The 16973-nt window shown below is 48.0% G+C and overlaps 1 protein-coding gene across 1 annotated transcript in view; it reads right to left on the bottom strand.

Annotated features, from left to right (window-relative positions):
• Positions 1-12971: 12971 nt before the first annotated feature.
• LOC144124082 (uncharacterized) overlaps positions 12972-16973 on the bottom strand; it is a 53778-nt gene continuing 49776 nt past the window's right edge. Inside the window, exons 5-6 of the mRNA XM_077656751.1 lie at positions 14941-15405; positions 12972-13700 (exon numbers count right to left, since the gene is read on the bottom strand). Coding sequence (XP_077512877.1) covers positions 13461-13700; positions 14941-15405 — 705 coding nt within the window. The 3' untranslated portion in view covers positions 12972-13460. The remainder of the gene's footprint in view (positions 13701-14940; positions 15406-16973) is intronic.

Here is a 16973-nt window from a genome sequence, read left to right as displayed (position 1 = left end):
GGCGCTCCGAAATGATCCTACAATGGCCCTTAGCGAACTCCACCACGTGAAAGATACAACCGCAGCCTTGTTAAACTGCTTCAAGTTCGCTGGTGACTGAACGCAAGGTTTTATTGCTTTATTAACGCCAAGGAACATAATGTCAACACTGTGGCACCAAACCCACACGGCACAACAGAGTGACAACACCTCTAGAAAATTCGCCACAGGACACGGCGCACGGTCTGCAACGGGCACTTCAGACGTGCGCAAACGCTCCGCAGCGCTCAATCACTTCCTGTACTCGTTGGGGTAGGGATTCAATAAGACTGTGCACAAAATCGTCTCTCTCGCGGACGCGGTCCCACTGTTGTTGGATGGCTGCCTAGAGTTCGTCGGCGGTAGCAGCCCTGGGGTTCATCTGAGCAAGCTCATTTTTAAGCACGCCCAAGACATTCTCTATGATGTTCAGGTCAGCACCTTTAGGCACCCAGGACCATGTGCACACTGCACGCTCTTCAAGGAGCTCGCGTACAACTTTGGCGGTGTGAATAGAACTCAGGTCCTGTTGGAAGAGGAAGCATTTTTGCTGACTGCCCCCATACGTTCCCAGAGCAACGCCCACTGCTTAGGACCTCGCAGACGTAGTGGGGCTCGTACGTGGTGAGGTAATGAGAAAAACGTGAAGGCGTCAGTTCTCTTCGCATGCCCGGTTTAAGAAGAAAGCAGCCGAGACAGCCTATTGTAACTAAGAATCGTAGAAGTCGCAAATTGCAAAAGCAACAACGACGATAAAGTTGGCGCATAGAGTCCGGAACAGGACGGGGCGGGGGGCGCCTATCGCCCTGAACATTTCATCAGAAGGGGCAGCCCTCGCAATCAATAAGATATCTGAAAAATTCTTCAATTCTAGAACGTCATCACTCTCAAGCACTGCTATTTGGCTTTGTAGCCACGGTATTAAAGCATTTCTTTTCATTAACTTAAAACATGTAATAAGGCCCCAACAGAAGTTTTTTTCCTGTATGATCACTGTTCAACAACGCATGAAACAAACTATACGAAAACTATGCTAAAACTTTTCGCATTAAAAATATTAAAAAAAACAGTTGAATATAAAAATAAAGCGCAACCAACAAATAACAAAGCCAAATGCTTTCCCCCGCTCTAAAAAGATGTTCCGGAGTCGCTGTGAAGTTGTTTTATATTTGCTGTAAGACCTTCCGGCCGATTTCGCCACAATGAACTTCTACTATTGAGAAATACCTTTTGTTCTCGGGCCTCCAAACACAGCGTTGCTGGTCCCACCGAGAGGAAAACTTGCTTTCGTCCGTGAAGGCTACTTGTCTCCAGTCTTCCGCTGTCCAATTTTGGTGCTGCCGTGCTAAGTCTAGTCTTTGCTTCTTCTGCCTCGATGTAAGTTGGGGATTTTGTGCAGCGATGTGGCCGTGAACCCCTGCGTTATTCAGGCGCCTGCGTATGATTCGCTCGCTCATTTGTAGGTCAAGGGTTTTTTGATCTCCGCAGCACTTAAAAACTGGTTATCTACGGCGGCGGCGATGATCAGCTGGTCGACGTGTTCTGGCGTAGACCTTGGGCGGCCAGGACGCGGTGCGTCTCGAATCCGCCCCTCAACATTTTTTACGCACGGACGGTGCGGTTTATGGCCCTCATAGGCGCACCTGTCAACCTTCGACTCCCTGTCATTGACATACGCTGCACAGAAAGGTTGACAATCTGCCGCCTCCTATCTTCTGGGATCCGAGGTGGCACCTCTAAAAACTGTGATAGAGCCGCAGTGTGTTCGAGCGGAAATTCAGCTTCGAAAGACCGACACGGTTCGGGCTGAGCTTCTGAACGCACACTTCAGAACCCGTTGTGCTATTGTGACATGTCACAATTTAATCGAAAAAACGGCGAGCCAAATGTTCCCGAGGCAGTACTTATCCTGGAAGGCTGCCGGCCGGGTCTGATAACGCTCCAGACTGGATAATGCTCCAGACGCCGTTCGTGAATGTCGCATACACTTCAACAAGGAACAAGTCCGTCGTTAGCACATCCGATGGCCAACTTTTTCTTCTTGCTACTATGAGGATGCGCGCTTAACTGTGCATCTGCTTCAATAGATTGGAGCAGGTCTGCTTCGCACAGCCCAGCGCATCATACTGTGCGTAGCTCTTTCAAAGAATAATTTCATAGAGATGTGGCTGGCTCGTGGCACAGAGTTGGAAGACGCTTCTTCAAATTCAACAAAGGAGGAGCGGAACATCATCAACCCTGTCGCGTAGGGCATGCCAACGCTGAAAATTAAAATACTGAAAGCCGAGCCTATGACAGAGTACCGCATTGTCCATGCATACAACGATGAAGAGGGGCGGATTCAAAGCGCGGTGACAGCAGTGAAGGCAGCGCTGAGGCACTCCATATGCTTCGCTCTGCAAGCTGCAGGTAGAGGGCGCCACTTTCCCCGCTGCATTCAGATGTGGCATTGGTTGAGGTTCACGAGGTCCAAAATTAAAAAAAAAGGTAACTTGGTTGCACTTTTTTTAGCCCCGGGGGTTTTCTAGGGCTACGGTGAGCACTTAGTAAGAAGCAGACTGCTCTAATTCTTTAGATTATTAGTAAGGTTTCAGAGGTATGTTGTAGTTGCAGGATTGGAGATTGTCCTTCAAACTGTGAAGGAAAGAAAAAAATTCTTGCAACATATTTTTAGCGTATGTTAAAAGGGGAGAAAAAGACACCTTCGTTAGCGAATCCGAATCGCACCTCCGCGGCAATGAGGGCTTCTAGTACCGATAGCTCCGCCATGCGCTTTGCATAACACTGCTTGTGTCACGTCAGACACAGACGGGTTGTATCGCTGCCTGTTTCACTTCGCTGCGCGGATTGCTACCTCGTCGGAACCCAATAGCACTCTTACTGCGCTTTCAGTATGATCTCAAGACGGCTTAGGGCGCCTCGATGCCAGCGCCACTTTTCAAGGTGGGGACACCCTTTAACCCTCCCCGCGCCGCCTCTGCGCCATGTTGGTTCTTTCCCGCCGGCCGTCGAGCTGAACGGAAGCGCGTCGCATTCTATTTGCTGTCTTTGCGGTGCGAGAGCTGGTGTTTCACGTGGTCCCTTGTGATGTGCGCGCTTGTTAAACGAAACATGACGGGCTGCTGTGTCCCTCTGTGCATTGGATCGAGCGCAAAAGGGCAGCGGGTATTTCGTTTCCCCCGCGATGCTGAACAAAGAAAGAAATGGGCAGTGCAAGTAAAACGTGGTGGCTCGGAACCAACGGATACAACTAAGATATGCGAGGCAAGGCTCATGATTTTGTGATACACTGTTTCGAATAACGTCTTTTTCTATTGCTTTTCACCATCTCAATACAGCAGCATGCATATGTTGGCGTGCCTTTCGTAGTGATCACGCTGCAGTACGGTGTGATCGCCGTGTTTGACTCGTTGCAACGGCGTAGGTTTATTCTAGACGTTCAAACTGCACATTTTTTTATCTAGAAGTATCGGGGCGCTTATAAACTCGGTTCGTTTCCGAGTTCGTGTATTGATCTCGATAGGCATGAGAGGTTTATTTATTCGTCGACTCGGGTCTGTGTGAAGAAAGTACCTTACGATTTTTTTTGCCACCTCATTTTTCAATGACATGCTGTGCTTCGCTTTACATTCTTACAGCTGCACTTTGAGCAAGATCAATACGAATTAAATCGTCTGGATGGACGACGGCTGCTCTAGTGGAATGTCTTGCCTACTGTCTTCGATTTCAGGCGTACGTAAACATGAATTATGTTTTTTTTTTATATTTCGCTATTGTCAAAAATCTTCTAAAGGCTGCAGTAGCGCGAATTTTTCGTGTTTGTTTTCCGCAGACTGCACTCGTTTAAGCGTTGCTCATGGAGTGTGCATACGTTGCTTTGCATGCATTGCTCATTATGTAGAAGTTTGGCTGAACTTACACGTGTGTTTTGTAATATGCAAGCGTATATTTAATCACTCTATTTGTTTCACTGAATATTGAATCCTTAATTAGGTCAAAAGTATTACGAATTATTAGAGCAGGGGTCTTGTTCTTCCCAAAATATGCACTGATTGTGTTATCATTGCCAGTTCCTTAATCACGTGGCTATCATGGGCAACAAGCTCTGTTTGCCGTCTCTGCTGTCAGGGTGGATTAATTGTTTTTTGTGAACTTACTGCTCTCATTGGTCCCTTTTTTTCTCTAAGGTGTTGTCCTCATTTTTTCGCCACTTGTTTGTGTAGTACATACTGAGGCTGCACTAACTGCACACAAGCTTCGAAGCTTAAGCTAGGTGGTTTTAGATATACAGCATTTCCATAATTATTGATATTTGTAATTTTCACTTTTGCAGCTCGGCCCAGCCACAGAAAGCCTCCGTTTCAGCGAACACTGCCCACCACCATTGTTGTCGATGCTTCAGAGAGTTCGTCTGTTGCACAAGGGGATTGCGACAGTAGTGACTCCGATATTGCTGAGCAGTGCAAGACAGTGGCGCAGTCCGCTGATGTCTTTTCTCTGCAACCATGCGAGCTGATCAAGAAGTTGCAGGACTTGCAAAAGAAGAATAGTGCACTCAATGAGCAGCTGTTACGTTCCAAGAGTAAACTAAAGGAAGAAGCAAAACAAACAAAGCGTCTTCAAGAATACATGACTGTTTTCACTTCAAACATCAAGCTTCTAAAGGAAGATCAGAAGTCTGCCTTGTATAAACGGAACAGAAATGGGTGCGTGTTGCGTGCCGAGACTGTGAAGAAGGCGCACCAGCTCAAGGTTGCATGCGGCTCAACAGGGTATGACGTTTTGTTAGAGCAGGACAATCCTTTGCCTTCTAGAAGAACTCTTTGTAGGCGGCTTCAACATCTGTCATTTCAACCTAGTGTTCTTAAAGAGATACTTTACATCATGGAAACAAAGGTTGCAGCAATGAAACACTTTGAGAAGGACTGCGTTTTATTTTTGAACGAAATATTTTTGTTTTAGGCAAATGTATAAGAAAAAAGAAAGAAAGAAATGGAAATAAGAAGGGGACTCGAACTTGACCGCGGCAGTGATGCATTCCTTGGAACGACGACGCTTCCAGAGTCACCAACCTGCTAACCATGTACTTGTCTTTATGGTTGGTGGAATGAACACCCGATGGAAGCAGGTGATCGCCTACCACTTCACCGGGGAGTGTGTTTCTGGAGACACGCTGAAAGACTTCGTGTTCCTCTTGATACGTCTCTGCACACAAATATCGCTGCGTGTGTTGTGTAACCTGTGATACGGGTTCATTAAACCATGCCATGTGGCTGGCTTTATATCTCTCCTGCTCCCAAAATTCAGTGACTACATGCAGTGTACCACACCATTGTGATGAACAAAAGGAGCTTCACTTTATGCCGGACAATGCGCATGCCCTCAAAATTCTAAGAGGGCACCTTGTACGAAAGGAAGCAATGCGGCTTAGTGATGACATTGTATCCAAGTATGAATTACCAAGTACTCATGTTTCCATTCAGCATGTTGAACGTGTGATTGAGCTGCACCGAGATGACCAGCTACAGGTGGCCTCAAACCTTACTGATTTTCACATATCAAATGGCCACTTCACGAAAATGAAGGTTGGCATTGCCGTACAGTTTTTCAGAGAGGTACTACCAGCCACTCGGTTCTGGATTGAAAAAAAATGCTTCCTCCTGAAGCTGAAACAGCATGGTTCTTTGAGCTTATCTTTCAATGGTACACGCTCACGACAGCTCGCCATCCCGTAGTTGCTTTGAGCCATCTCGATGAAGCAAAATACGAGCAAGACATATCAACTCTGAGTCTTGCTTCAGATGTGATCAGGGGTCTCAACATTGGCGTCTCAACATTGGAAGCCATGCCAGTCTGGCGTCTTGATGTCAACGGAAGTGGTAATGGAACTACATGCTGTTCCTTATTAACGAGCGTAGGTACACATTTGCGCTGACTGGAAGGCTCGCTCAAGACTGCCTTGGAAACCTGTTCTCAGAAGTACAAATAATGAGTCCTGTACCGAATGCTTATGATCTGAAAAACGCACTAAGAAGAGTGTCGCTGAGCCAGTTCTTCAAGGTACCGACGGCGTCTGGACACGCAATCGATGACAGCATCTACCTTGTCGATTTTCTCTAATCAGAAATTAAACGGTTTCAAAGTATCACCGAGTCGGAAGACGCGATGAGAGAAAAGACTTCCTTCTTGACTTAGAGGAAGTTTCTTCTCCCGAGGAAGATGTGCTCGCCCACTTGGCGGGCTTCTTGTTAAAGCCAAATGTCCGCACAGTGGAACACTGCTCTGTCTGAATGCGCATGCTAGTGGCTGAAGAACCAGGACAGGAACACCACCTTACTCAACAAAAGAAATATGTTAAAGGTGGCATCCCCGCAGGGGGGCGCCTGCAGCTTGCAGGCGTCGCGACGGTGAGTGGCGACACCGCGGGTTCCCTAGCATCCGCAGGGACATCCCCGCAAGGGGATGATGGTGAACTGTGCATCACCACGGACACGAGCACCCGCGCCTCGCCGTGCGTGGCATCGCCTTGTCCGGGGAAAAGGGGATCCTGGTGGTTGAGCCGATGCCGAGCGTTTGGACCTTTAAGGCCCCTCGGCGGAGGCAACACACCACTTTGGCCTCGGCTTCCTGTAGACGGCACCTCCGGCCTGACCCGACCGGGGGAAATCGGCAGTCGCCTTTTCCTGTCCTGCCCTCCATCTTTCACTTTCCTATCTCTTTTTTGCAACTTTCCTGTCCCCTCCTCGTTTCTCGGCCTTTTCACTTTTCATAGGCGGCGAGGGTTAACCATGTGTGGCTGACAACCCTGTGTTATGCCGTATTAGGTTATAGTGGCGGTGTATAGCTGGTGTGTGCAGGGCTTTTTAAAGGCGCCTGTCCCATCCCCATGTTGGGCTCCGTGGTGGGCGGCTAGCACCGCTGCCGAACACCAAACCTTTTTAAGGCTGCCCCCTTTCAAAACCTGATCGCTCTCATAAAAGATTGCGGACCGAAGATATATCTATTGAATGCTTCAGGAAAACGAAGGAATCATTTCCAAAATTTCATGTCCTCCATAGTGAGGAAGCAGAAAAATCTGCAAGAACTATGTCCCCATTCATATTCTCAAAATGTCTGACTGATGCCATCGGTCCAGGCTACAAACTGTCAAAAATGCCCAATGGTGAACTACTACTTGAACTAAAAGACATCGTCCAATACTGCAAACTTTCTAACCATGTGCAAATTGGGGACAACATTGTGTCTATCACTGCACACCGATCCTTGAACACCGTCCGTGGTGTGATTTCTGAAACAGATTTTATCCACCTCACTGAGGAAGAGATGCTGGAAGGCCTCAAGGACCAAAACGTCATAAACTTACACCGTATAAAGATAAGAAAAGAGGACAAAGAAATCCCAACGAAACACATAGTGCTCACGTTCAACTGCAGCACACTTCCAGAGTCCATAGAAGCAGGCTATTTGAAAATAAATGTACGCCATTACATTCCAAACCCACGAAGGTGTTTCAATTGTCAAAGATATGGACACGGATATGGAAGGTATGGAGCAGCATTTCGCTGGCAAACTGCGGAGATGATCACCCAGCATATTCAAAATCATGTCAAACATGGAAAAATGAAAAAGGTATCATTACAATGAAAACAAAACAAAACATCACATTCAAGGAAGCGAGAGGACTCTTCTACGCGAAGAACACTTTCACCTTCTCTACAAAAACAACCTTTGCTGATGTGATGCGCAGGGGCGGTGCGCCACACAGCACTCCGGCATCTGCCAAGGCCACGCTCAGTGAGCCTATGGCAGAGCCACCCACGCCCAAGGCAGAGACAGCGAAAGCTGCTCTGTCATCCCCAAAGCAGGGAGATCCATCCAATGGGTCGGCCTCCCGCAGGACTTCCCCACAACGGGGGAGGCCTAAAAATCAGACATCTGCTGCTTCGCGGTCCTCCAGCACCTCTCTTGAGGTGATGGATATAACTCCCAGTACGTCTGCTTTGAAGCAACGGAACAGCTCTCTCGAGCGAAAAAAAGGCAGACCGCTAATTACGGGCCCAGAAAAGTAAATTTATTCTGCTCCATTCCCACTTAACAACACAAACATGACTTTTGTGATTCAATGGAACTGTCGAGGATTACTGAGAAACTACAGTGACGTAACACATATTTTAGGGTCAAAAATGGCCATTGCTTTGTGCCTTCAGGAGACCAATCTTGGTCCGCAACATGTGAATATCTTAAAACACTATAAAAGTTATCGACGCGATCGCGAGCAGTCAAGTAGACTCTCGGGTGGTGTCGCAGTTGTCATTCAAAGCGGCGTCCCTACTCAAGAAATTAAACTTAACACAAAACTTGAGGCAGTTGCAGTTAGCGTCGTTACCTACAAAACAATAACAGTATGTTCTGTATATCTTCCCTCGCACATCACAATAACAGTCGAAGATTTAGAAGGCCTGATTGATCAACTGCCGGAGCCATATCAGGTAGTTGGCGATTTTAACGCTCACTCCCCATTTTGGGAAAGCGAACGATGTGACTCAAGGGGACAAATAATCGAAGATTTTATCCTCTCAAATAACATCTGTGTTTTAAATACGGGAAAAGCCACTTATTGTAGCCTAAGCTCGGCAAAAATGAGCTTTCTCGATTTAGCTTTTGCATCACCATCGCTTTTTAACGATTTTAAATGGGATGTTTTAAATGACTCTCTGGGAAGTGATCACCTACCAACTATCATCAGCCTCCCATCGTCTACTCCAGTCATCCCCACAAGACCACGGCGCTGGAAACTTCACCTCGCCGACTGGTCACTTTTTACAGCTAATGCCACACTAGAAAAAGAATTCTGTGAAGACCTCACTATAGACGAAATTAACGAAAGGTTTACTAAATGCATAATATCGGCCGCTAAACTAGCCATACCACAAACAACAGGACTCGTACACAAAAAACATAAAGTATGGTGGACGCAAGAATGCACATTAGCAAAAAAACAACAAAATAAAGCTTGGGGCTCTCTGCGTCGGTATCCAACAGCGGAGAACTTGATTGCCTTTAAGAGGGCCAAGGCCAGAGCGCGATTCATTCGAAGAAATGCCGAGAAATCCTCATGGCAGAAATATGTGTCGTCAATAAACAGCTCAATAACCTCAAAAAAGATGTGGGAAAAAGTTCATAGATTCAGCCGTGACCATACCCCTTTCACACTTCCTCGATTGACTACACCCGGTACACAAACATCACTAGAAGAACAGGCCAACATACTAAGTGAGCATTTTGCTGAAGTTTCCAGTTCGTCCAATTACACAAACACGTTCCAGAAGTACAAAGCAATAGCAGAAAAACAAAAACTTCCATTTGCAGCAGGTATGCACGAGGACTACAATCAATCCATCACACTCCAGGAATTGATTAGGGTATTATCTTCTGGTAAAAAGACAGCACCAGGCCGAGATAATGTACATTACACTATGCTTGCCCATCTCTCTGAGGCTGCCGAGCAGGCATTGTTGAAATCCTTTAACAAAATATGGACAACTGGGAATATACCTGAGGAGTGGAAGAAAGCAATAATAGTACCTTTTCTGAAACCCGGAAAACAACCAACAAGTCCTAACAATTACAGACCGATAGCCCTCACCAGCTGCATTGCTAAATCTTTCGAAAGCATAATAAACATTAGACTGACCTTCACACTTGAATCTCGTCGACTCTTATATTTACATCAATGTGGATTTAAGAAAGCATGCTCGACCACTGATAACCTTGTCCGCCTAGAAAACACCATCCAGGAGGCGTTCATCCACAAACAGCACTGTATCGGGGTCTTCTTCGATTTGGAGAAGGCCTATGATACCGCGTGGAAGTTCGGCATCCTCCATGACCTAGCAGAGCTAGGGATCCGCGGCAGGATGCTGAACTGCTTGAATGACTTCCTGACTAACCGCACATTCAGAGTCCGTCCAGGAGCAACTCTATCAATGGCATTCACCCAAGAAAATGGCGTACCCCAGGGATGCATTTTAAGTACGACACTCTTTATAGTAAAAATGAATTCTTTGGCCAAAGTAATACCTAAGTCTGTAATGTATTCAGTTTATGTAGATGACATACAGATAGCATACACTTCTTCCAAAATACTGTCCTGCGAGAGACAAATACAAATCACACTAAATAAACTGGCTGCTTGGGCAGAGAAAAATGGATTCAAGTTCTCCCCTCAAAAAACAGTAGCTGTTTTGTTCTCATTACGACGAGGCCTACAGGTCGATCCCAATCTGTGCTTGAATCAAACCACACTGCCAGTCAAACAGGAACATAAATTTTTAGGCGTCACTTTTGACAAGAAACTTACATTTCTACCACACATTAACAACCTGAAAAAGAAAGCATCCCAAGCCCTCAATGTATTAAAGGTACTCTCGCGAAAACGGTGGGGGTCCGATAGAGCATGCTATTACAAATATATCGCTCTTTAGTGCGCTCCAAGCTGGACTACGGGTGCATAGTATATGGTTCGACAAGAGCATCCTACTTGAAACGACTGGACCCTGTTCATAATCTTTGCCTGCGCCTATCAACTGGAGCATATAGAACATCCCCGGTAAATAGCCTTTATGTTGAAGCTAATGAGCCCACACTAGAGGACAGAAGAGTCACACTAACATGCACGTACATCCTAAAAACCCGTTCTCTCCCTAAACATCTCTGCTATCCCATTGTTAACAAGTGCCCATCTAGGAGACTATTCAATAATAGACCACATTTTATCAGGCCACTAATAATGCGCTTTGAAGATAAATGTGAAGACTTAGCAGTGCTGGACGCCCTACCGAATATTGCACAAAGACATGAATATCTACCACCATGGTACAGCCTTCCTTCGGTGTGTGACTTCACACTGACACACGTAAACAAAGAGAAAATGCCACACGAGCACATACTGCAAGAGTTCTTTGCACTACAAGAAAAATATGACACTTACACTGAATTTCACACTGATGGCTCAAAAATAGAAAGTCATGTCGGAAGTGCAGTAATTCAAGGAACAAATGAAAAAATGATACGATTGCCACAGTATGCATCGGTATTTACTGCGTAGTGTTATGCCATCTTTGTAGCTGTAGAACAAATAGTAAAACAAAACATAAAAAATAGCATCATTTACACCGATTCACTGAGTATGCTATAAGCGCTGCATTCTACAAATGCTGCTGAACCCATAATAGGAAAAATCATACATAACATAGTTAAATTTACAAAGCAAAAACATAACATTATATTCTGCTGGGTCCCTAGTCAAGTTAGAATTTTAGGTAATGAGAGAGCAGATGCTTGCGCAGCACAAGCTAGAATTGGCCATATAAAACAAGTTAACATACCACAGAGGGATTTTTCTAAATTACTGCACAGTAAACTCAAGAATAAGTGGCAGATTGCATGGGATGAACAGACAAACAACAAACTACATTCTATAAAACCTGTTTTGGGAGAATGGAGATCATGTACAGATCAGGAGCGTTTCAGAGAAGTTATTTTGTGTCGACTACGCATTGGACACACACACACCTTACAACTTCTTACTGACAAAAAAAGACAAACTTCTCTGCGAAATGTGTGGCGATGAACTCACGGTAAACCACATTTAATTTGTATGCAAAAAACTGGAACAACTGAGGAAAAAATATTTCACAACATTGTACAATGAATACATCCCACTACACCCCATTTTACATTTAGGAGATCAAGCACTGGTTGATTTTTCAAGCATTTTTAAATTTCTTAGAGAAGCCAATGTTTTATACAAACTTTAGATATAAAAAGCGTAACCTTTAACAAAAGCTCTAACTGTGTGTTTGGCGCATCATAGCCTCAGTTGCTTTTGCGCCATTAAAATCAATATAACTAACTAACTATTAACTATCGAACTAATTAAAGCGTTCTGCCTCTTACCTGGTGCCCACCGTAGACCGCAATACAGCTGTATGGCTAAAACAGTGCAAGGCGAGTTAGCTTTCTGTTAAAAAGTTTGGACCTTGTGAAAAAAAAGGCAGTTACTAAAACGGTAAAGCATAACCATTATCGGCTTCAGTTTGCTTGTAGCACGAACAATGGCTTCAGAACAAGTTCCGAAAGGTGGAGGAAACCACAGTTTACTAGCGTTTAGAGCAGCTTATTCACAAATGCAGGGGCCAGCGCAGCAAATTGTTCGGCATACATGCTCGGGTGCGCCCACAAATCGGAGAAAGAGCCACGACACTCACTCTAGCCAGCGATTGCAACTCCTCGGTCCGCGCTATGTGTGCTTCACAGGTACGGGTTACATTGCGGCGTCGGTCTGCTTTGCAGTATACGTTTTGCATCCCAGCAGCATTCAGCATCCTTGGGAGCAATATCACAGCCTTTGCGACGGTGGATCACTCTGCAGAAAGCGCCGGGAACGGCCAGTACAGTTGCAGTGTGCTGCAGGAGAGGCGGACAGGACGCATGCTGAGCAGCAAGGCGGAAAGTGCTGGTAGCTATAATCAAAGGACCCGAAACTGCGACCGTACGTCGAGTACTTCGAGCACGTAAGGTCGATAGCGAGACGCAGTTTGTGGAAATATGGGGGAACAAAGCCTTTCGCCCCGCCCGCACTCCCACTCCGCGGATGCAGCGTTCCCGCTCGCTTACCGCGGAGGGGTTCGTGCTCGAGGGACAAAGGGAAGGGACGACACAGCGTTAACACTCATATGCTATTTATTACACTTGCAATTAATACACAGAGCGGGCCAGCTAGCTACAAAATATCAACGAGGCATTCCTTGGAAATAGAAGGCTACGTAAGAAGGACTTCCGACTTACCGGCTGGGACAGGGGCGCGACTTCGGAGGTATCGGCGGCGAACGTTTGTATGCGCCGATAATGGCGGCCGGGTTCTCCCGTGCGCGCCGCATTATTGAGGCAAAGCCATTCCCTAGCATTTGCCGGGGAAGGCGACCAGAGCGCGCGTTTGCTGCGCTCGCTTCGTTGCCTGGAACCAGAAGTCCAGCGGCAAGGCACAACGGATCCCCGTGTGCTTGCCGCGGAAGGTGACGAGAGCGTGCGGCTCCAACCGCTCACGACGCTGGCCGGATCCCGAAGGGCCTCTCTCCGGTTCCGCAGAATTCCGCGTAACCTACGAGGTGGCGCTCCCGTCGCCGTTCTCTTTCCCCCATGAGGGAGACTTCCCTCCTCGCCCAGCCGGGGGCTGTCCGTCCCGGCGGCCGACGATGAAGATGGGCCGCATCGAAACGGAGGGTGGAAACAGGTTCTCCACATCCCTCCCTCCTTAAATGTCGGCCTACGGTTGAACCCGTCCATGGATGCCATCGACGAAGGGGCCACGAGCGTTGCGATGATGACTGCAAGACAGCTCGTACAGGCGGGGTGCCGGGGTCATCCGATGAGCAGCAAGGTCACCAGGCACCCGTCCTTGTCCCGCGGCAGGCATCCAAAATTAGCGTGTCGGGAGGGTGTTGTTCGCGCCGACGCGCCTTTGTTGGAAGGTAGAGGGGCTGGCCCCCCTCTCGTAGCCGCTGCAAACTGCTCGCCGGAGACTCTGCAGCTCGATGACTCATGGCCGCAAGGCAGCAGGCAGAGACCCATACAATGGACAGCAGGCCGGGGCAGCTTCTCTTGAACTCTGCATATCGCTCCTAGGATATCCAAAAGTTTGCATCAAAAACAATGGAGACCGCGTAAACTCACCATTTGGTAAAGTGCGGAGCAATGCAAGTGCCAAACAATCCTATCCGGCACCGCCCAAACGCTCGGTTCATTTGAACGTAGCTGGCTCACTTCGGATGAAGCACATTCGCGGTTCGCTTTCCGGCATGGTGATGTTAAGCTCACTTGAGCTGCGTTAGCGTCTCTGGTTCCGCGAAATTATAAATTCGCTTCGCAGCCCAAAAAATAAGTTCGTTCGAACAAAGTCAGCTTTCTGTTGTTGAGCGAGACCTCTCGGCTCTAGCGAGGTTAAATATAAAACAAGCAAACCCGTTTGCGCGTGCTTGTGCCACGGTACGACTATGTCCTCCCAAAAGCGACAGGCAGCTCCCGAAGAGCCTTAGGCCTACTCGCTCTTACACTTCCGGGTGCCAACAAAGGGCCAAGGACAATAGCTAGAACACAACGCCACGAGGAGATACGTCTCTGCCAAGGTGACCCTAACGCGAACGGCGCCTACCGCTTCTCGCGGTGTCGCAGCGCCCCGGTGCTTTTCCTGTAATCACGACTGCAATCCAAAACAGCTGACTACGGCACCCGGCTCCCAGAGCGAAAGAGACAGAACAGAGAATATTTACAACTATGTACAAGAAAAATCGGGCCACCCTCCAGGCTTCCGCATTCACTCGCTTCTGGCTTGCTGTTCTCCGTGGACGTCTCGGTCTCGCTCTCCATGAGCGGACCTCGTAGGTTCACCTTCCACAGGTGTACCGATGAAGTGCTCATCAAAAGCGTAGCATGCACGGCAATCCTCCCATGCTGCTATTACGCTCATCTCGCTGTCAAGAAAGCATCTTCGCCTTGTTAGCAACTCCGAATTCGGTTCAGGCCTAACGCTGTTCCAAATCCGGGCGGGCATTCCACGAACCGAACTGACTGCCGTCCCTCGTCCCAAGAGCTTGCCACACGTTGGGACGCCATTGTGGAAATATGGGGGAACAAAGCCTTTCGCCCCGCCCGCACTCCCACTCCGCGGATGCAGCGTTCCCGCTCGCTAACCGCGGAGGGGTTCGTGCTCGAGGGACAAAGGGAAGGGACGACACAGCGTTAACACTCATATGCTATTTATTACACTTGCAATTAATACACAGAGCGGGCCAGCTAGCTACAAAATATCAACGAGGCATTCCTTGGAAATAGAAGGCTACGTAAGAAGGACTTCCGACTTACCGGCTGGGACAGGGGCGCGACTTCGGAGGTATCGGCGGCGAACGTTTGTATGCGCCGATAATGGCGGCCGGGTTCTCCCGTGCGCGCCGCATTCTTGAGGCAAAGCCATTCCCTAGCATTTGCCGGGGAAGGCGACCAGAGCGCGCGTTTGCTGCACTCGCTTCGTTGCCTGGAACCAGAAGTCCAGCGGCAAGGCACAACGGATCCCCGTGTGCTTGCCGCGGAAGGTGACGAGAGCGTGCGGCTCCAACCGCTCACGACGCTGGCCGGATCCCGAAGGGCCTCTCTCCGGTTCCGCAGAATTCCGCGTAACCTACGAGGTGGCGCTCCCGTCGCCGTTCTCTTTCCCCCATGAGGGAGACTTCCCTCCTCGCCCAGCCGGGGGCTGTCCGTCCCGGCGGCCGACGATGAAGATGGGCCGCATCGAAACGGAGGGTGGAAACAGGTTCTCCACAAGTTGAGCTCCTGAACCAACAGAAGTTCGAGTCACGCGGGCTATTTGTGGCGGAAACACGCCCACAGCTGTCTCAGCCGAAGCAGCTCAATGATGGCGCCGCCGCGCGTGCTGTGCCGGCTCGGCTCGCCGGCGCTGACACGCAGTTTTTTCTTGTGCTCCACGCTCCGTTTACTTCTGTCCGCGCCTGTATATATCCCTTGGAGTGGGAGCAAACATCAGGGCAAAGCAGTATTCGAAAGAAGTTATTTTTGCCCAGTTTGCACGACCTGCTGTTGCAAATGCAGGGCTGCCAACGTACTCACGCTGGAGTGCTCTCACTCTGACAGAAACAACATACGTAACCTCCGTTTTTACGTTTTGGTCCAAAATTCTTCACAAAACAGTTTTTCTATGCCTTTACGTTGCCGTATGATAGCCTTAGCTGCTTATGCGTCATTAAACCAACACAACATGAACTACGCAATGGTGGAAACAGCGAAACATACGCAGTACGAGAACAAGGAGGCACACACACAACACCGCTGGACTATTTGTACATGCTTTTTGAGCATGCGCACACTTTGGACAGTTGAGGGAAACGCTCGGATGATAAGAATTGAAAATCATTTTCTATTATGATTACGCCATCGCTTACGCATATCTTCTTACTTTTTCTGATTAAAAACGCTTCCAGTTGCTCGCGCTCACGTCTTGGTTTCCCCCACCGATAACACTGACCAGGTGAAACCAAGGGGAACAGTGGAACTCCTTGACATGCGAGGCTAAACAGCTTCCTATGACAGTGCCCAAAGTCGTTCGAGGCTGCCTTAAACGTTCGTTTAGGCACTCTCCACTTTGCCCGTTATATATTTTGCCGCAGGACAATGGGATGGAGTAAACCACCACCACTGCGCACTTGGTGAACTTCGTCTCGTGCTTAGTGGTGCAGGCGTCAGTCTGCAGCCGGCCACCTGATATTCGGGCGCAGAAACCAGAGAGCTTTCGCGGGGCAGAAGAAACCAAAGTGACGCCAAATTTTGAGCCACTTTTTCAGCCCATGTGACGTCTTGTATAAGTAGGGGAGCACTTCAATCTTCGTCCCATCCTATTCCACTGGGCATGCGGGCTTTTTGGGACTCTTTCTCATTTCTCCCCTGAAATTTCACAGACCGCCAGCAAAACTGATGGGGGAAACTGAGGTTTTCAAGCGGTAAACCTGCTCCGCCAGCCTTTGTTGCATCGTATGCGGGCAGCTTTTTTAAAATAATTTACACAGCACAAGTTCGCGATGCTTCGCTTAACCAACTTCGAATGTGCTGATTTGAGTGGAAAAAGCGCCTTTTTAGATCTAGGTGCATACTTTCAACGCATGGGTTCAAAATCTAGGAACATAGTGGTCTTGTCAATCGGGGCATCTTTGGTAAAAACCAAGTTCTTAGAACAGGTTTAAAATCTCGTCCGCCGCAAAGGTGAGCTGGTCAGTTTCTGTTAAATTTAAAAATACTAAAACGTCGTAGACATTTCTAGAAACCCTGACCACAGGTGCCTTGCAAAGAACTGGCGCTACACAGGAGCCAATACAGATGCCCCGTTTTTG

The sequence above is a fragment of the Amblyomma americanum genome, chromosome 1 (genome assembly GCF_052857255.1).
Source record: "Amblyomma americanum isolate KBUSLIRL-KWMA chromosome 1, ASM5285725v1, whole genome shotgun sequence".
Taxonomy (NCBI): Eukaryota; Metazoa; Arthropoda; class Arachnida; order Ixodida; family Ixodidae; genus Amblyomma; species Amblyomma americanum.
This window is presented reverse-complemented; position numbering and strand designations above follow the sequence as displayed.